The sequence below is a fragment of the Fukomys damarensis genome, unplaced genomic scaffold (assembly GCF_012274545.1).
Source record: "Fukomys damarensis isolate Sample0158 unplaced genomic scaffold, DMR_v1.0_HiC HiC_scaffold_25, whole genome shotgun sequence".
Lineage (NCBI taxonomy): Eukaryota > Metazoa > Chordata > Mammalia > Rodentia > Bathyergidae > Fukomys > Fukomys damarensis.
In genome coordinates this window covers 3,398,533-3,418,168 of record NW_022900937.1, presented here as the reverse complement: position 1 = coordinate 3,418,168, position 19,636 = coordinate 3,398,533, and the positions used below count along the sequence as shown (strand labels likewise).

Sequence of the window (19,636 nt, the reverse complement as noted above, 5' to 3'; positions counted from 1 at the left end):
CCCAAAAAAAAAAAAAAAAAAAAAAAAGAAAAAGAAAGAAAAAGGAAGGGTTAAACTTGAACCTATGAAAATAAAAAGCCCAATTCAAGTTAGCTTAATGAATAAAAAGATTTATTGGCTCATTTAAAGGGCAGGCTTTAGGGCGGATATTTTTTTCTAGTAGTTCAACAAGGTGCTTTTCTTCACAGAGGCTTTTATCCTCACGCTGGCCAAGTGTCTGTAGAAGTTCCAGATTCACATCTTCATATCACAATAAAGGACATTATTCACTTGGCCCGGACCAGCTTAGGCCAATGGTCCCAGCAGCGACCCAAGGAATGGATGGAAAGGGCCGACTAGCTTCTCCACTGTGTGTGCGCGGGCGTGCCTGCCAGCATGTGTGGGAGATCCGGCAGCAAATCCAGTACTGTCAGCATGTGGGAAGGAAGGAGGCATGCTGGGGTTGGCAGACAGCAAATGTCTGCTGTGCCATGTGTGCTCCTGAGCCTCCAGGAGAAGCGGTCGCCATAAGACGTATTTTCTGGGTGCCTGTTCTCGGTGGCAGTGTTGCCAGCTTCCATGCCTCAGTTGAAGCTCCTGGAAGTCAGCATTGTTAGGTTTCCCTGTCCCCACAGTCAACAGTCCTAGAGTCACTTACGTAGCACAGAAAGTGTAGCAAAGCAGTGGAGAGGGAGAGAAAAAGGCCGGAGCACCCAGAAAACGAACCGTTTCACCTGAGTGGGTTTGGGAAGTGCGGATTCACGACAAAGTTCTCATTCTGCATAGATAAGGAAATGAAACAGCAGATTCTGCCTTCCTGGGTAGCTCTTATTTTCAGCTATTCTCCTGCGTCTGGGGGTTTGATGGACTCATCTTCTGCTTGGAAGCTGTCACCGGTGGGCAGAAGTCTCTGGCACTGTGCCTGTCACCCTGTGTGACGGAGGGGCTGAGCGGCCGGCTGGAGTGAGATTATCCAGGGTAACAGCGGGTCAGTGTGATGGGAGGAGCCCTGGTAGAGGCCGAAGGTTGGAGGAGGAGGAGGAGGAGGAGAGGGTCCCGGAGGGAGGTGGCCTCCAAATGCTGGAGAAGACCGGACAGCACCTGTCCTCAGGGGCCTCGGCAAGTCCAGCGCTGGCAAGGCCTTGCTTTTTAACCTCTTCAGATGTAGGACCTCCAGAGCTTGGAGAGGATGCACGCGGGTTGTTTTAAGCCATCGAACTTGGGATAATTTGTCACAGCAGCGAGGGAAGCCAGTACAGTCATGATGCCATTTCCAGACTCACCTCTGTGTTCCCCATATTCTTCTTGGAAGCAGATTTGTGAGCTCCAAGCTTTCACAGCCCCCCAACTCCTTCAAAGATCGCCTTCACCTCCCTGCCCCACGCCTCCCTCTGCCCCTCCTCCTCTCCCCTCTCTGCTGTTCATCTGATCCCCCAAGCCATCTGACAGGCCGTTCCTCCTGTCGCCGTGTCTGGAAGGGGCGGATGCGTTTTCCTGGTGAGTGCCTGTTTTCTCCCCATCTGTGGATCTGAAGACTCGGGGACTGCACTGCCCAGAGCTGTTTGCCGCCTTTTCTCTCTGCGCCTTCCCGGGCTGTGGTACGGGCCGCTCTGTCCTGTACTCCTTCCGCTGCTTCCCTGGCAGGAGCTGAGCTAGGCAGGGACACGGGGGAGCTGGCGCCAGCCGTGCCGATCTGTGTGTGGCCCCCTCCAGTCCCCGGGTTTCTGCAAGCCAGGCCATCTCTTTTTAGTGAAGATGTGCTCAAACTGGTCCCTCCTGTAGCTTCTGTCAAATGGCCTCCATCCTGGTTACTAGCTTTCAAATCAGAGAAAATGCGCCAGACGTGGTGGCGCACGCCTGTAATCCCAGCACACTGGAGGCTGAGGCAGGAGGATCATTGTGAGTTCAAGACCAGCCTGGCTATAAAGTGAGTTCCAGGTCAGTCTCAACTATATATGAGACCTTGTTTCAAAAAACAAACAAACAACAACAAAACAAAAACAAATCAGAGAAAGTGCTCCAGAAGGAGCCGGGGGCTGCGGGCTGCGGCTGGAGGGGTGGGGGCGGTGGCTGCAGGGTGCTGCTGCTCCCGGGATGAAAGCAGTCCTTGTTCTTAGGGACAGACATGGCCCAGCAGCAGGCCCAGCTTGGGAAAAGTTTTAGAAATAAAGATATCCAAGAATTTGGAATTGTAGAAATTCAGTTAAAGTTAATACTTAGCCCTTAATGAATGACCTCAAAGTACTTAAAAGAAAAAAAGACATAAAAACAAGCAAGGATCGGGTGCTTTGACCTGTGGCGCGGTGGAGCCAGGACTTTGCCGTTGCTGCTTTGCCCTGAGCCTCCTGTCCTTCAGGCTGGGCGCGGAGGTTGTCTTGGCTGCCGCCCTACCTTTGTCCCCGCCAGCAGATAATGGGAAGGGCCTGAGCAAGCAAGAAAGGTTGGGAAAGCAGGAGCGGGATGAAAGGCAAGGTTAGGCAGCCGCAAAGGGAACAGAGTGAAACCAGAGTGTGGAGTCCAAACCTACAGGCAGGACCTAGGTGTGTATCTGCGTTTTTGTGGCTCCTAAGTCTTTTGCCTTCTTCAAGAAAAGAAAAAAAAAAAGACCCAGGGAGCGCCCGGGCCCAGCGAGGGGCTCCAAGAGCTCGGCACGCCCTGCCCACAGTGTGCTTGCCTTCTGCTCGCACCTCCCTCCTGCCCATGCCTAAAGGCTGCTGTTGGTGTCTCGGGGCTGTTCGGATCCAGAGTTGGCAGTGGGCGCCCTGTGCCTTTACGACCTGGGGGGCCTCAGGACGCGCACAGGGTGACTGTCACCCGGCATCTCGCTGTGTAGCAGTGCACGCACTGTCCTAGAAGCGTTTTCCATCCTAGCAGGTCAATGAGGGCATTCAGACGGCCTCAGGGGTACCCAGGGGCACCCGTATCACTGCTGGATACCGGCCACCAGGATGAAGCTGTGGGCTAGGGAGCTCCCAGCAAGCGTGGGCCGTCGATCGGCCTCACATAGGCGCCAGCGCAGGAGGGGTGGGCACAGCTCAACTCTAACCTCGTCCACAGCTTTGTTCTGAGCCCAGCGCCAGGCGGAAATCTCCTCACCGCTTCCCTCCTTCCACTCTCTCCGCAGCTTTTCCCACTGCTGCTCCCAAATCACGGCCGGTGGAGATTCTGTGCCTGGGCCTCGGCTCAGGGTCTGCTTTTGGGTCGAACCAGGCTGGTGACTGTTCAGTCCACCGGGTACTCGTCAGGGAAACTCACACTTTCAGGGCTTAATGATGGGGTCAGAGAGAAGGACGCTGCTGCGCTCTCATTTTCCCGTCTCGCTGTCTGTGCTGATCGCTGGGGACTCTGAGGACACCTGGCTCCTCGCCACCTGTCTGGAGCGACTCTCTGTCCCTGGACCAGCCCTGTCTGGACCCCCCAATTACAGCACCCACAACCACGCCTGACCAGACACAAGGGCACCCGGGACGCCGCCGGGAAGGAAGGCTGGCTGCCCATCAGTCTCACCGCGCCGGGCCTTCCGAGTCAGCCGGAGGCAGCGGCAATGAGGTGACCGCACTTCTGCAGCGGTGCTTATTCAGAGGGTCTTGTCGTTGGGTCCTGCAATATTCGAGGCTATTAGAGAAAAAACTCAGGTTTCATTTTCAAAGCTTTAGATTTCTCATTATTGATTGATTTTGTGGTAGAAGTGACCTGGTTTGAGGGTTGAGTTAGAATTTGTATTCTCTGCAGGACATTTTTTCCTGCTGAATATGCAAATAGATTCCCTGGTCTGAGGCTCCCCAAAGCAGTTCTTGTTAGCAGTGGTAACTATTCCCATTTTCACTTCAAGGTGAACCTCACGAAAATAACCAGCTACTGAGGCTTTAGGCTTCACGCTTATCCATCAGAGTGGCTTTGACTTTTGTTTCATTTTTAAAACTTTCAATATCAGACAGAATGCATCAACATGACCCTCTTTAAACCAGATTCACCCGACCTCACTGGTGAAAATAACTCTCGAGTTGCCAGGGAAGGAAGGGCCTGGACTTCCCACGTTGGGGGACCTGGCCTCCCCGAAGGGTAGAACTTCCCCTCTTGGCTCCCAAGGGTGACGCAGAGGTCCTCGGCCTCCACGGGTGTAGGGAGACACCTGGCCTCGTGTTGCCCTGACTGCTTCTCACCTGATACCCCAACTGCACCTGTAGGCCGAGGTTTGGGCACACTCACATTACCGCTCAGTCATATCCGTGGGAAGGGACGTGGAGGAGAGGACTTGGCCCGGTGAGGAGGCCTCGGTGAGGCCAAGAGCACCCGCGGGGCCCAGATGGGCCCCTCGTCTGGCTGGCTGACTCTGCTGTCTGGGGGCAGCGGGGGACAGGGCCTCTGCAGGCCGCCCTGTAAGAGTCTCAAGTCCCACCCCCAGGTAGGCCTGTGCCAGATTCCTCAGCGGGACCCGTGGGAACCTCCACCTGGAGCGCAGTAGGTTGAGGCCCAGGCCCGCACCTCCTTGCCCCAGTTATAACTGCGCGACCTGTGGAAAGGACACGCGCAGAGGGCACAGCTGAGCGGACTCCACCCCGTCAGTCGCGCTGTCAATCACACTGGGAGCACCCAATGGGAGGCGCACATTTTAAACTCTGACCGCCCAATCCTTCAGAGCCTGTGCTGTTTTCCTTCCCAACCGTGGGTTCACTGAGTGCACCATCGCCTGACAAATTTCACTGAACTCGGCTGCTTGTTCCTTACTGTCATGTGCCGCGTCCAGCTCTTTGTTGTTGTGCCCAAGAACCTGGAAACCCGTCCGAGCCGTCACCCATGCAACGCTGGTCTGCAGGGCTGGGCCGGCCTCCTACCGGCTGAGCTGTTACCATTCCCTACATGAGGCTGAGCCCAGGGCTCCCCTGCTCCGCTTCCCGCCTTCCCAGGCTGGTGCACACCCTCCCTTCCGGGGGCAGCCAGGGACGCACCTTCCTGTTTCCTGCTCCCAGCGGATCTGGCTCTGAGCCTCACAGGTTTGCGTGGCCCAGTCTCACGGGGCTTCTCTCCTGCGAGGGACACGCGGCCCCGAGGAAAGGGAGCATAAAGCTGCTGTCCACAATCTCAGGCACCTTGGGGGAAAGGAGCACTCCCGTGTCCTAAAACCAAGGAGGTGCTGGAGGCCTCAACAAATGGTGCTTAAGGTCTCTTCTGTGGCCGCAGGACTGAACTCTGGAGACTTCTACTGGCTGCTCATGGCCCTCTGCCCACTGGAAGCCGCCCTTCCTGGAACAAGGAGCCAGGCGGCTTGCCTGGGGCCCTGCTGAACCACCTCGGTGGCCTCCTGTCGGCTTCCCCCTCGGACCAATAAACTTGGAACAAGAATCCTCATCTTAGGCTCAGCTTCTGACCTAGGGAACCCTTAAATTCACAGACTGAATCCGTGCTCTCCAAGGTGGTGTTAGAAACAGTAAAATAAAGATCAGAGCAGGATTATGTGAACTAGAGACTAAAACTCTGACAGATCTACAAAACAGAGAGCTGGTTCTTCAACAAGATAGTTATCCCGACTCTTAGCTAGACTAAATAAAAACCAAGCTGACACAAATAAATGAAATCAGTACCCCTCTCAGTTAACAAGCCATGGCAAAGTTATTGTCTCTTTATTATGGAATAAAAAACAAAACACAAAACTTAAGAACTTTTTGGAAGACAAGAGTGAATCATAGGAAAAGTAAACTCAAAAACTCAGAATTCTGACTTGAACTTGTGATCCTCCTGCCTCAGCCTCTCAAGTACAGGGATAACAGGTGTGTACTGTCATGCCTGGCTTCGTTCACTTTTTAGTATTTGCTGCATGTGTTTTTTTCTAAATCATTTTGATCTTATCACCCCCCCCAAGTCCTTAACATTCTCTGCAAAAAAGGCAAATACTTTTCTAGTAATTTTTATTTGTAATACCTTTAATCACAGTTCATAAATACATTTTTATATATTAAGTCTCATGGAATTTGTAGTTTAATGCACTAAGTCCCCACGGCTAAGGAGTTTATTATCCTGGCTCTCTAACTGCAACCATTAGGACATGAGGAGGAGCCAGCCTGGCCCTGAGGTGGTGTTTGCAGACTTCCCTGTAATTACAGAATCAGTTCTCAAGCTCAGAGGGTCTCAGAAGAGGAGCTGACAGAGGGGAGGCTGCTGAAGACCCTGACAGGTCTGATGTCTGACGTATGTCTGGGTTTACTGCTGTGACTCAGTGACCTTTCCATTCACAAATCTAGGGGTGGGACGGGGTGGGGCGGGGCTGAGTGAGGCCCATAGGAGCAGCAGGGAGTGGCGAGCTCCCCAGGCTGTGCGCGCTCTCATGTCCTGAGCCTTTTGCCAGCTGGTGAATGTGTCTCCCTGCATGCGCCATTTCTCCTCCTGCTGGCAATTTCTGTGGAGTTGGGGGCTCCACCGGGCAGTTCCCTGCGGGCTTCCTCAGGCATCTGCAAGACAGAGACAAACTCGGTGGGCCCAGCCTCCACGGGACTCTGCTAACAGAGCGGCACACAAAACCCTCGGGGAGCAAGGCAGAGCCAGGGTGCTCCTCTGTGACACCTTGTTATGTCCTCAGTAGCCCTTTGATGTTAGTGTCAGTGGGTGTGGTGGCGCACACCTGTAATCCCAGCACTGGGGAGGCTGAGGCAGGAGAATTGCTGGGAGTTAAGGCCAGGCTGGGCCATAGTGAGTTCAAGGCCAGCCAGAACTACACAGAGACAGTCTCACCCCTCCCCATCAATGGATGAAAAGATGCGATGTCCACACAAAACCTGTGACTCCAAATCAGACTTCCCAAGCACTGTGTCCCTTTGGCGAGCCACAGAGGCCTCCCTGTGAGCTCTGGCTTTTGCAGGAAGCCTTTCAGTGCCCAGGGATTCCGTCCCAGACTTTGCAAACTGCTCTCCCCAGAGCCACCAGTCCTGCGTGCAGAGACAGAGCCTGGGCATTTGCAGTCTGGGAGGACTCTGCTGACCGCTCCATGGGTGGGCGGGCACTGAGCGTCCCTTTGTGCCTCAGCTGTAAACAACAACAGATTATGCAACCGGGCCCTGAGGTTGCCTCTGGGTGCTGATGTGGGGCTCTTTCTCACACACCAGAGCGGGGGAGAGAGGGAAGGCGCTCTGGGAGGTGGAAACTAGGCCACTTGGCCCCACAGAGCTCTGGCCTGGCTGAGTCTGTGCAGGTTCATTTCAGAACCAGGCCGGATACTCTGAAACCACAATGCCAAGGATGGAGAGAGCGGTGCAGGATCTGGAGGCTGAGTCAGGAGGCCCTCACAGCAAACAGCCAGGAGGTCGGCCACTGATCACCTTCTCCCCATATACTTTGAAGCCCTCTTTGCAGCCCACAGGAGATGCTGCTGCTGCTGCTGCTGGTAGGGTCCTGTAAGAATGGCCCTTTGGCTTCATTCCTCACGAGCTTGGCACTCGGAATCGCAACAGTGAGCCAGTCCTAGCCGGCGCATATGTGTTGTCATGGCTGTGGTACCGTTTTTTAAACTTACATTTTTCACCACCCAAGCTTGAAACTCTTCCCCTACACATGAAGTGGTCATCTTACCTTTGTTCCGTGTGCAGTGTTCCCCGAGATCGCCGGTTCGGTTTGCGTTCCTATGGATTCTTCCAGAACTAGACCAAGGAAGAGGTGGACAGGACAAAGCAATGGAAACACCTTAAAACCTTGTGTCTCTGTTGGACAGCCTCAGCTCATCCCAGCAGCGAGGTAAATGTCTCCCGTTAAAGGAAGCGTGTTGCTGCTAAAGTGCAGGTTTACGCTGTGTACGCGTGGTGGTTTACACGGGCGCCAGCCTGTCTTACCTGTGCCTTGTTCTTTATTTCACGAGTCCTTGTTTGTGCTGCATAGTGACAGCACTCACGGTGGGGGCTGGCACCTGTACAGGCCGACTGTGATCCTTTTCTCCCCTCCTCCTCCTCTACCCCCTCTCCATCCCTGCGCACCTTGCTGGTTCTGGCCCAGGCATGCTGCTGGCCCAGTTCAGTACACACAGTCCCTGCAGCCTCGACCAGGGCACCCGCAGGCTCCGAGCACTGGCCGGCTGGGTGTGAGGTCCCCGGGTTGACAGGGACCCCGCTGTCCCCCGCTATGTTGGACTTGCCCAACTTGTGTTCTCTGCCGATTCCTGGCTTCACTGCCTGCCCCTCACCCAGGAAGGTGAGATGCAAGCAGAGAAGTTGAATCTTAAAATCACAGCAAGGGCCAGGATTTATCTCAGTGGCACCACACCTACCTTGAAAGTGCAAGGTACTGAGTTCGATATCCGGTACAAAAAAAAAAATCATAGCAACAAAAAACAATCCAACATTTCAGCAGTGATTCAAGATATCAGTCTTTCCATGGGGTTTATTTTTGAATCCAATTTATGTTCCTCACAGAAAAATAAATGAACCTAATCACATAAAGAGGGTCAACAAGTGATAAATCCCTACAATAGACTGCAATTCTGAGTGATGTCTTCAATAATTAAATTGGAATAAGACAAATACTTTAATAAGAATAATTTAAAAGAAACATTGAAAACACAGAATCAAATGATTCAGAATATTGTAAAAAAATACTTTTCTTCTTTTTAGTTTTTTTTGAGACAAGGTCTCTCCATGTGGTTCAGGCTGGCCTTGAACACTATGTAGCCCAGGCTGGCTTCAAACTCACAGCAGTCCTCCTGCCTCAGCCTCCTAACTACTGGAATTACAGGTGTGTGCCACCACACCTGTATCAAAAACTGCTTTTGAAAATCAGGGCTATACATGTTTGTGATACACACGTGTGGTTTTAAATACCCCAATCATCCTAGCTGTGTGGGTGTAAACTGGACATTTCCTTTTCCTGCTCTCTGCTCATTGCCCAGGGGAAGCCACACTGGCCCTCTTGCTGCGGCTCCTTCCATGGTGAGGAACGGGAGGTCCCGTCCTGGGTGAGGCCTGGGGGCGGAGACCCTGTAATCCGGGGACCCACCTGTCAGCACCCCATCCAGCTGCTCCACCAGGAACTCAGCATCTTCTGCGGTGAAGCACATGGGTGGCTTTATTTTGAGCACGTTTCGGTGAGGCCCATCGGCACTAAGCAGCACTCGTTTCTCTTTCATCCTAGTCAGGCAGGAAGTACAGGTGAGGCTACCAGTGACAACAGGTTATTAAGAACCCCACACACAGACAGGCAGGAGGCCCACGTCCGGCAAGCCCATGGCCAGCAACTGCCTGTGACTTGTTTTTTTTTTGGTGTTTTGAATCAGGGTCTCGCTATGCAGTCCAGGCTGGCCTTGAACTCACAGTGATCCTCCTGTCTCAGCCTCCCCAGTGTTGGGGTTACAGGCCTGCACCCTGACGCCTGGCTCTTCCTTTTCTGAGTAATGACAGGAAATAGCAGTAACACAAGCGCTCAGAGGGGCCGAGGCGTGGGACGCACGGGCAGGGCGCTTTACTTGTAGATGACGTGCTGGGCCTCGGCAGTAGCGGGGGTCCTCCTCCCTCGGTCCTTCACGAGGTCAATCCCGATGAATAGGCCGACACCCCTAAGGAAGGCGACAGGGAAACCTGTCCAGCTGGGGGCCCTGAGCTGTCAGTGGTTGGCACTGTCCCCACCCCCACCTGATACTGAATGTGCCTCTTTAAGCCGGAGGCTACAGATGTCCATGGTGCCTGCTTACCTGTGTTTACAGGGTTTGGTTTCTGAAACATTTTTTTTCATCTTTTTTTTCCAATTATAAAAGAAAGGGGCTTCAAAACAACCTTTAGTTTTCCAGGATATTTATCATGCAAATATTTAAATAGCTATGAGAAACAGCCAGCTTTCTTGGCAGCATTTTAAGTAATTTTCTGCAGGTTGTACAGAGTTGCCTCGGGCGCTGACATGGCACTAGCTTTACGAAACAGAAAATGAAGCCAGGACACTAAAAGTCAACAGCACTGAACACAGGGCTCTGGATTCAGAATAACTTGGCTTTCTCTCTTTCTCAGTGTTTTTTAGATTTAGCTGATACATGTGAACTTGTAGGACATGAACTAATTTGATGTTTCAGGGATGAATAAGTGGATGTCAGCTCCGTAGTGGACTCACCTGATATCCCCGATCAGCGCGTGCTTGACCTTTTGTTCGTTCAGCAGCTCTGTAAGGTAGGCTCCTACTCGAGCAGCATTTCCTCGGAGGTCTTCTTTTTCCATTACATCCAAGACAGCCAAACCGGCTGCACAGGACACTGGGTTTCCTCCAAACTGCAGGGAGAACAACCACTGAATCAGACATCACTTCCTCCGTGAGGGAATGTGCCTCCCCCACACACAAGTGAGAATATGACTTTAACAAACATTTCTCCTACTGTGGTGGAGCATGATTTTATTCCCTCACAACTGAAAATTGATTTCAGATTATGTTCTCTGTGCTGCATGCCTGGAATTAGCAGGATTAGCAGGGAATTTATTGGTTCACTCAGATAACAACAAAACACGTATGGTTTAGTGAGGGAAATCTGCTCTTCTGGGCCTGAAGAGCAGAGTGAAAATAGTGGAGCAGTGATATTTTCTCTGAATAATTTATGTCCTTGGAGTTAAATCTTTTTTGTGTCTGTGTGTGTGGTACGAGGGATGGAACTCAGGACCTTGTGTTTTCAAGGCAGGTGATGGCACCACTGACCTAAATTCCTGGTCTTGAATATTATTTTTATCTGTAATAAGTGCTCTGTTGTACATTATGTACAAGGTATAAGTTTTCCAAGCCTAAATCTTATAACTTTGGGGATGAAAGCCAAATAAACGAAATTTCCCAAAGACAAAAATTTCATTTCACTTATAACAGCTGTCTAACATTTATAGGACTTAATCTTCTACATACTTTAGGATGTAGTTAGGATATGAAACAAAGAAGATCATGTTGCGTATTAATGAAAACATCATAACCTCCAAGGTTTGGCAGGATAATCGTCCATCATGGGAAGAACCAATGAGACTGTTTTAGGACGAGGAAAGAGTGGGCCGGGGATTTAGCTGAGTGGCACCATGCCTGCCTTGCAAGCACAAGGTTCTGAGTTCGATTCCTGGTACTGCAGGGGGAAAAAAAAAAGAGGAAAGATAGGAGAGGCAAAACATCCAAGACATATTGCACCTGACAGGACAGAATCTGGTTAGACCAAAGTTCAGCTAGGGCGCTGAGTGCTTATTCTGCAACACCGAGCCTAACTCCTTATGACATCATAAGGGCGTGCATTATGCCCCTGTTGGAACTGGACTGGCGGGTGCAGCGCACCGTGTTGAAATACTGCATCCCGGAGGCGTGGAAGGCGTCCGCGATTTCTTTGGTTGTCACCACACACGCCAGGGGGTGGCCGTTGCCCATGGGCTTCCCCATGGTGACGATGTCTGGGACGAAGTCCTCGCCGTGCGTCTGGAAGCTCCAGAAACGCTTCCCCGTGCGGCCGAAGCCCACCTGGACCTCGTCCACGATGAACACGCCCCCTGCACCGCGGACGAGTCTGAAAGGCAAACAGGACTTCAGTGGCTTCGGTCCGGAGTCCCCAAACCGGCCCACAACGGTGCGGCTTGTGGAAGACAAGGAAGGAAGAGGCTTTCACCTGCAGCCTGGCTCCTGTTAGCGTTCTAGGGCTCAGAATCCGCACTACACAGATGCAGCCCCAGGACTGAGGTGGGACGCTGTGTGCTAGGGAGCCGTGTTACAGTGTTTCAAGCGGGAAGGGAGAAGGAGCCGTGGCTTTGAGTAGGGAACCTCGGAGTTTGCTAATGCTGGGCCTGGGAACCCGCCCATCAGATGCTCCGAGCCCAGAGGCGGGAGCCCAATGGCTGGCATCCGTGTTCTAGCTCGGGCGTGGCCCCTCGGAGCCCCAGCAGTGCCCTCCGCCTGCCCAGGGCGCCCGGCAGGTACGCACTCTGCCACTCTCTGGAAGTAGCCTGCCGGGGGCAGAACTTGTCCGCCGCAGCTCTGCATGGATTCCGCGATGAAGGCAGCAATCTGTGGGACGGAGCACGGGTCAGGGCCCATCGGGCCCTCCGCAGGCAGGGCCGTCTTACCGGTGGTCAGGGGCAGGCCTCTGGAGGTGGCAGGCAGGCCCTCTGATTAGAGAAATCTGTCTGCGGGAGTCGTAACTGACCTAGCTCTGCCTCTGGGGTCCCAGGGTACTAGTAAAGCAACCGCAGCCACCAGGGAGACTGCGCCAGGCGCTTCTTCACCCCCGAAGAGCAGTGCCTTCCGAGGGTGAGCTGGCGAACCCCGACATTTCCGGCATCTCTGACAAGAGCCGCTAAGCAGCCCTGCAGCCTCCAAAGGCGGCGCCCTGGCGTCGGCTTCCCCTGGTGGAATGAGAGCCGAGGGCAGGGCGGCTGGCGACTTTGCTCGGTTTCACCCTGGAGGAAATCCACATCCAGTCACGCAACTCGCCACGGGAATACAGATGAGGCGTTCTAGAGGCTGAGGGGCAGAAGTAGGAAGCAGACAACGCAGAAGCAGAAGAGAAAGTGTGGGAAAAGAAACAAGAGCAGGGTGTCATGGCGCACACCTGTAATCCCAGCCCTTGGAGGCTGAGGCAGGAGGCTCACTGTGGATTCTAGGCCCCTGAATTCAGTGAGTTCAGGGTCAGCCACAAAATAAGAATAAAAATAAAAATGAAACCAAGAGAACCCAGGTCTTGGTTCTAATTTCTCCTTAACAAGCATATTAGCTTGGGAGAAATCCTTCACTTTTTAGATACTTATGGCTTAGCTGTCAAGCAGGGTGCCGGACCCCAGAGGCTGATCATCTAAAATGTCACTGTGCTGTGGGCCTAGCTGTTGCTCAGAAGGGCACAGCATGGACCCCACAGACATGGAATGCTCATGTCCTCCAGAAGTTACGGGCGTCCTCTTAGCAGTGAGGGGTGCAATGATCTGGTCACTGTAACTGTCGGAAGAGGGACCTTGGGTCTGTCTGCACAGAGATGCGGCAAAAAGGACAGAAAACAAGCGAGGAAAAAAGAAGAACCAGGGAGGCAAACGGCAAAGAGATTTCATTGGAAAAAGCAAGTCATTTGTATTTCAGTGCAGATTTTCTTAGAAGTGCCCAGTGTATGCCTTAGTGAGGTTCAGGTAAAGTACTGTCCAGTGGCACAGAATGTCCACGCGAGTTGCCCCAGTGGGCTGGGAGTGGGACACAATCGGTGCAGACTGAAGAGAAGCAGAGGAGTCTCCTGCCCGGAGTCTGGTTCTGTGTAGGCCTCCAGGCCCCGGCCGGAAGGACAGCCTTCCACCTCGCTGGAGGGCAGCAGCCTGGGCCAGGGGTGCGCTGACCACCCCCTGCGCCTCTCCAGGGACAGCCTGGGCTGCAGCACTCCCGTCCTCACGCCTCTCCCTTCCTCTGCATCCTGCCTGCCCTGGCCTAGAGCACAGGCCGTGGCCAGCAGCTCAGCCGCAGGACAGGACGGTCGGAGGCACGGCCACTGCGGTTATGCTCAGTGACATGTGAGGCGAGCGAAAACGAAGCCAGAAAGAACCACAGGGGTTCAGGGCTCACCCTTTCTCCTCCCCACCGACTATATGCTTCAACCATTTTATAAGACGCTCCAGGGTCTTCAGAAGCACCCACCTTCCTGCCTCTGTGGTGTGCGTCTTCGATGATCTCCTTCACCTGGTCCGCGTAGGCGCCGGCCGGGTCCGCGTGGTCCTCTCTGTACTTCCCTCTGTACGTGTCAGGAGCTGGCGCCTGGGAACAGCACGCCACGCGGCCTTCTCGACAAACCCTTAACCGTGCGTCTCCCCACGAGGGCGCGCTGGGTGGAAGGGTGCTTTGTCCCCGACCCACCCGGGCTCCTCTGCCCTTTCCCCCACACTCCGGAGCTCTGTGAAGAACTGACATCTTCAAAGTCTGAACAGGAGCTTAGATTTGTTCCCAGACCCTGTAACTCAAGACTTTATCTCTGTTCACATACAAAGCAAATTCGAATCAACCACTGTGACCATAGTATTTAAAATGGCAATGAATGGAAACTGTAGTCACTATTCTATTTTAAAAATGAACCAATACCTATCAATCCTACCACAAATTATAATCACTCAGGAAAGTAAAGACGGGCTTAGCACTGACTCTAGATCTTAAAAGCCTGAAAGAAGATGTTTTGGGGGAAGGATGAGGACGTTTTTGGTGAGACAGGGTCTCATGCTATACTCCAGACAGGCCTTGAACTTGCAGCAATTCTTCTGCCTCAGCCTCCTGAGTGCAGGGATTACAGGCGTGAACCAATAAGCAGGTACTGATGTATCTTAGAGAATCTACTGGCCCTCCACTAACACAAACACTCCAAGTGTGATTCACTGGTTCAACAACTTGCTTGGTTTCTTTATTTGACTGAATAAATCTTTATAATAACAGCACATGCAGTGATGGCAAACCCTTTAGCTCTTCCAGTGATAACAAACAGCTGGCCATGGCACGCGGGCCGTAGGTTCACCACCACTGGCATAGAGCAAATTAGCTGTGCGGCATCATACAAATGCAAATTAACTCTGAATTTTGAAGTGAGACCAGTGATCGAAAAAGTCACCGAATATCAAGGAGCAAGAAAAATGAGACGATGGCTGTGAATGCCACGCTCGCCCGCGACACGAACTCAGCTGTGGACTTTAACCCACAAGTTGTCCTGACTCCCACTGTGGGACCAGTGCCAGAACTGCTTGAGATCTGACTTTAGGTCCCCTGGCTGCACTGTGCTGGAGAACGGAGCTGGATTCTCCCTGGGGCTCCCTTCCAGCACTGATATTCTGATTCGAGCCTCTCAGAGACTTACCACGTGCACGAACTCCTTGTGGTCATCCTTGCCCTTCTGGAATTTATACGGACTGATCTCAATTAAAGATGACAGGTGGCCGTGATAGGCACTGAAAAGAAAAAGAACAGGAAGACTGCTCCGAGAGGGATTCTTCTACCCTGCGAAGCCTAAGATTGCCTGTCCTCCACGCTCATCTGTCCAGGGAGGCTCTCAACACGGTGCCACAGGGGACAGTGTAGGATCTCACTTCCTTGGCAAGGTGTTGGGAGCAAGTCTACATCATTTGGGGGAAAGATCATCTCCTAATTAAATCGTGACTGGGCCTAGTGTTCCTGCCTACAGGCTGGTTATGACATGTTGAGACATAACTCTGTTTGCCTCCGGTCACAGCTAAGACCCCAGTGGTTCCACGATGCTCTGGGGCGGGATTACACCAGCTGAAGACATCCCGGGAGGAACAATCTTCGCCGGCATAGCTCCTCATTGTTCTAGGATTTTCATGCTGCTGCCACCCATCTGAGTCACCTCTTACACCTCTTACTCTCCCTAGGTATGGAACTCTCTGCCCCGAGTCATCTGTTCCTTTCGCCTCATGGACTGAATAAAAGTGTGGCAAGCTCAGGTTTTCGTCTTTGCTGCCCAGAGCAGCACTGATCAGCTCCTTGTCTAAGTCTCATTTCTGTCTTTGCTTTCTGGTACCTGAGACTGAACTCAGGACTTATGAGGAAGGTGGTGGCACTGCTGAGCTAAATCCCTGGCCCTCATTTCTGTCTTTATTAATTCGCCTTGTGCTGTCATGGCTCACAGGAGACCAGGATCACTGCAGGGCTTCTGGTTACGTCACCCTTTCCTGTGCCCTACAGCAAGGCATTTACTCTGTCAGGTCCCTTTGTAGCGTAGTAAACCACACGGAAGCCCAGTGTGCTCATGGGCCATTTCTTTCAAGTGGGGAAAACACACACAATTTCTTTGTATTATGTCGCTAAAATAGATTGTCTACAAAAATCTCATATGTAATTTTCAAATATATTTAACAGTGATATTCTAGTTTAAAAAAAATTTTTTTTAAACAGGGTGTTACTCTGTTGCTCAAGTTCACCTGGAAGAGTGCTGAGCTCCAGTGACCCTCCTGACTCAGCCTCCCTGCTAGCTGGGTTGCAGGCATGTGGGACTATGCTTGGCTGATGGCTTTCTATCCAAGAAAGCTCACTGGTTTCTGTTCAGAGTGGTTTTGAAAGGGTGCCGGGTTGCAAATATTAGGTAAATATTAGTTGGGAAAGAACAGGAGGCTTCTCTGAGAAGAACTCAGATTGAGAGTTGACAAAATGCTGTGACATTTTTCCTTTTTCTATTTCTTGCTCAAAACTATAAGTGAGAGGTTTGGAGAGGAAATTACAAGAGATCCAGGCATGGATAAAGCAGAGAAAGCACCTGCTCTGCTGAAGGTCAAGGCAGAACCATGGTGACAGTGGTGTTGGGGATCAGAGTAAGCAGGTGAGACCCGGGACAGACAGAGCTGGAGATGCATTGTGTGCAGAGTGACAGGTGGCCCTGCGTGTGTGGCCTGGAGACCCCGAGCCCGAACTCACTGCTCCAGGGTGATCACGTCCTGGCGGCCCCGGAACCCACGAGCCAGGCGTAAGGCTAAGTCATTGGCTTCAGATCTGGGGGACAGTGGGGTAGAGAGGGACAAGGTGACCGCCGCGTTCAAAACTAGCAAAGTTGCGAGGCAGGCGGCAGCGCACACAGGGACGCTGACATCCTCTCTCGCAATCTCCTCCTGCTTCAGCCCCGGTGACAAGTTCCTGGGTGTTTCCAGCAAAGAGCATGACATACGGTCAATTAAAAAATGTAAAAAGAACGAGGCAGACAGAAGAAGCCCAGGGAAGCCACGGCCGCGTTGCCCCTGGTCAGGCCCTCGCTTTCCCTGGTCTCTTTCCCAGGGAGATCACACCTTTCCTCGCTGTGCAGTCCAGACCGACCCAGGTGCGGAGGCAGGAGGTGACCGCTACGTCCCGAGCTCATGCTCCTCACACCTGTGCCAGGCAGGTGCAGCTTTGCCTACTTTCTGACAAGGACCAGCCCCGGAGAGGCTGGGACGGGACGGCACCCAGTGTGAGCCCAGCAGGGCTCTGTGCACCTCCGAGGAGCCCTCTTGGACCGCGGGGAACTCCTTTGAGGGAAGGCCGAGCACTATATTCTGCGTGCTTTAGAACATGTTAGACCCCAAAATAGCTGCTCAGTTCTTTACAAAGGAAAAAATGATATTCTGGTTATATGTTTGCTTTTGAAATACCTTGTGGAACAGCAAATCAGAGAAAATCATAAGCGAACCAAATTTCTAATGGTGAATGTAATGAAAACTATATCATTGAAAAGTAGGAGTTGCTGATACACATAAAGCTTTCCCCTAATATAACTGCATTTTAAACTGTTCAAGTCACTAGAGATGTATTTTCAAAAACACATTATCTGATATCTGCATAACATGTCTTAGAATGCTGGGATGATAATTTGAATTTATAGAATTTACAAGTTGAAATATATCCTTGAATTTCCTTTTTTTTTAATTTGGCTTTTTGAGGCCGGGTGTCACTGTAGTTCAGGTTGGCCCAGAACTTGCAGCGATCCTCCTGCCTTAGCTTCCTGAGCGCTGCTGCGGTTACAGGTGTGGGCAACTCACCGGCTTCTCAGTGGTGTTTCCAAAGCCCTGTCCTGCCGACTGCCTCTCTAGTTACTCTGCCTTAGGACCCGGGAGCCTCGAGGCCCCAACACAAGCTCCGGACGGAAGCCTCTCAGTTCCAGACCGGGCCCACCACGCACCGGAAGGCAGGGCATGAGAGATGGGGCGAGGGGGGACCAGGGCACGTACCCCGAGTTGGTAAAGTAGCAGATGCAGAGCTGGGGGGGCAGCGTGGCCGCCAGGCGCTGGGCGTAGGCCACGATGTTGTCGTGCAGGAAGCGGGAGTTGGTGTTCAGCAGCTCCATCTGCCTCCGGGCGGCTTCCACCACCTCGGGGTGGCAGTGCCCCACTGCGGCGGGGAGAGGCGGAGCTCAGGACCCCCTCCCCGGGACCGGCCCGTCCCTGTCCCGGGACACCGCTCACCGTGGGCCACATTGTTGATGCAGTCCAGGTAGCGCTGGCCGCGCTCGTCGAACATGTACTGTCTCTCAGCACGCACAATCTTCACCGGGTCCTCTGGGAAGAAGACGGTGCAGGAGGGCCTGGGACCGGCGGAGATGCCACAGTGGGCGCAGCTGTCAGTTACAGGAGGCAGAAAACAGCCCGGCCACTTACCTTGTTCGGGAGCTTCCTACTCTCAGAAACTGTAATGTATTTTACAAACAGCATCTCATTTAATCCTCAGACCCAGCCTACGAAGCAGGGGCTGATAGCTTTGCCGTTTTTTATGGGCGAGAAGATGGAGGCACAGAACAAGGAAGACACCCACTGAGGAAACCGGCATCTGAAAGTTGGTGGTGTCTGCACCTTTCCCCTTTCTCCTTCCAACTGGTAAAGAAAGCTAAAGTCAGACGACTTCAAGTTCTGCACCCAGCAGATGGTAGAGCGCATTCCGGGTTCCGTGAATCCTGAGTGGTACTTGAGTGTCTCACAGGAGAGTTTCCCACACTTACTCCATAATTTGCATTATTATCTTCCTAATTATTTCCATAATTTATTTATTTTGCAGCGCTGGGGCTTGAACTCAGGGCCTTGTGACTACTAGGCAAGTGCTCTCCCACCTACAGCCCTAGTCCTGGTTTCTATTATTTAATTTTATTTTTTGAGATAGGGTCTCACTCTGCAGCCCAGGCTGGCCTTAAATTCACTGCTGTCCTCCTGCCTCAGCCTCCCCCAGTGCTGGGATTATAGGTATTTGTCACCACGCCCATCTTATTCTGAAATTAAAGTGGCTGGGTGTGGCAGCGCACTCCTGTAATCCCAGCACTCAGGGAGGCTGAGGCAGGAAGGATTGCCAAAGTTCAAGGCCATAGCAAGACCCTGGGCTACATAGCAAGACCCTGTCACAAGCAAACAAATAAACCCCAAAGAAATTCAAGTATTCTAATATACTCCTTTGGGCATGATAAAAAGTCATCCATATTTTTGCTCCTTTGGGTGAATGTTTGTCATATCAATTAAGCAGCAGGTGTATTACAGAGGTTTCTGATCTGGCTTGGTGTGTAAGAGCTAATGGTGAATGTACTATTTCACTTTGGTGACTTTGCGTGCCTAAAAGAACCCCACTCGTGGGAGGTAGTCCGGGGGTCGCCAAGGACATTTTAAGCTGATCTGCGGCTATGTAGAAAGTATCCTGATTCTTGTGAACACCGAGCAGCCTTAGACTGACAACTGCTCAGGCTGCGGTGTGTCTGGACGCATTGTTTTGTCTGTAGGCTGGGGTCCGGGAAGGGGCGCCCCGTGCTGGCAGGGGCGTGACCCCGACTGTGCACCCCAGGCAGGAGGGTCTGGGTTCACAGATTTCAAGCTTAGGGTTAGGTGACAGTGGCGGCGAGTCCTCGGCGCCCGTTCTGCGGCGCAATCCTTAGCTCATTCACTGCCAGCTCCTCCAGCTGCGGTGCCCCGCCCCCCGCCCCCCGGCGCTCCCGGCTCCAGGTGTAGGTGATGACCAGGAGCAGGCACGCGAGGTGGCCGGGCTCCCTCCTTGAGCACTGCACGCCAGTCGCGCTCGCTCGTCCTCCAGCTCCCTTTCGCCCGCTCCCCGCGCTCTCCCGAGGGCCGGGGCTCCTTACCCGATGTACTTGCCCCGCAGCGCCATTGTGGTCTCCTTGCTGTACAACTCGCACATGGTGGCGCTGTCGCACGGCCCGGCCCGTTGTCCCCAGGGGTCGCCCCTTTTAAACTCCCAGCCTGGGGCCCCGCCCGGCCCCTCC

The 19,636-nt window shown here is 52.8% G+C and overlaps 1 protein-coding gene and 1 long non-coding RNA gene across 4 annotated transcripts in view; one reads left to right on the top strand and one right to left on the bottom strand.

Moving 5' to 3' along the window:
* The window catches only part of LOC104874496, a 28,238-nt gene that overhangs the window by 4,088 nt on the left and 4,514 nt on the right, over positions 1–19,636 (top strand). The gene's annotated exons all lie outside the window — the stretch shown is intronic.
* Etnppl (ethanolamine-phosphate phospho-lyase) lies at positions 5,569–19,590 on the bottom strand. Of its 3 annotated transcripts, none has more exons than XM_033756014.1 (13): positions 19,496–19,567; positions 17,847–17,998; positions 17,613–17,772; positions 16,330–16,404; positions 14,759–14,849; positions 13,561–13,677; positions 11,873–11,955; positions 11,236–11,461; positions 10,054–10,208; positions 9,419–9,508; positions 8,953–9,083; positions 7,540–7,607; positions 5,570–6,425 (listed from the first exon to the last, which is right to left on the bottom strand). In XM_033756014.1, the coding sequence occupies exons 1-13, from the start codon at positions 19,549–19,551 to the stop codon at positions 6,300–6,302; spliced, it is 1,530 nt and encodes a 509-aa protein (XP_033611905.1). In that variant the 5' UTR covers positions 19,552–19,567; the 3' UTR covers positions 5,570–6,299. The 3 variants fall into 3 exon arrangements, with proteins under 3 accessions (XP_033611906.1, XP_033611905.1, XP_010639831.1); XM_010641529.3 differs by having other exon boundaries at positions 5,572–6,425; positions 17,847–17,965; positions 19,496–19,590; XM_033756015.1 differs by lacking the exon at positions 16,330–16,404 and having other exon boundaries at positions 5,569–6,425; positions 19,496–19,568.

Bases quoted from the DNA above. Each gene is read 5' to 3' on its own strand.
- Etnppl (XM_033756014.1), bottom strand. From the start codon at position 19,551: ATGTGCGAGTTGTACAGCAAGGAGACCACAATGGCGCTGCGGGGCAAG. The intron at 10,209-11,235 runs GTGCGCTGCACC...TTCTCCCTGCAG, and splicing joins GGATGCAGTATTTCAACACG to TTTGGAGGAAACCCAGTGTC. The intron at 7,608-8,952 runs GTGGGTCCCCGG...TCCTTGGTCTAG, and splicing joins GCTGGATGGGGTGCTGACAG to TTCTGGAAGAATCCATAGGA.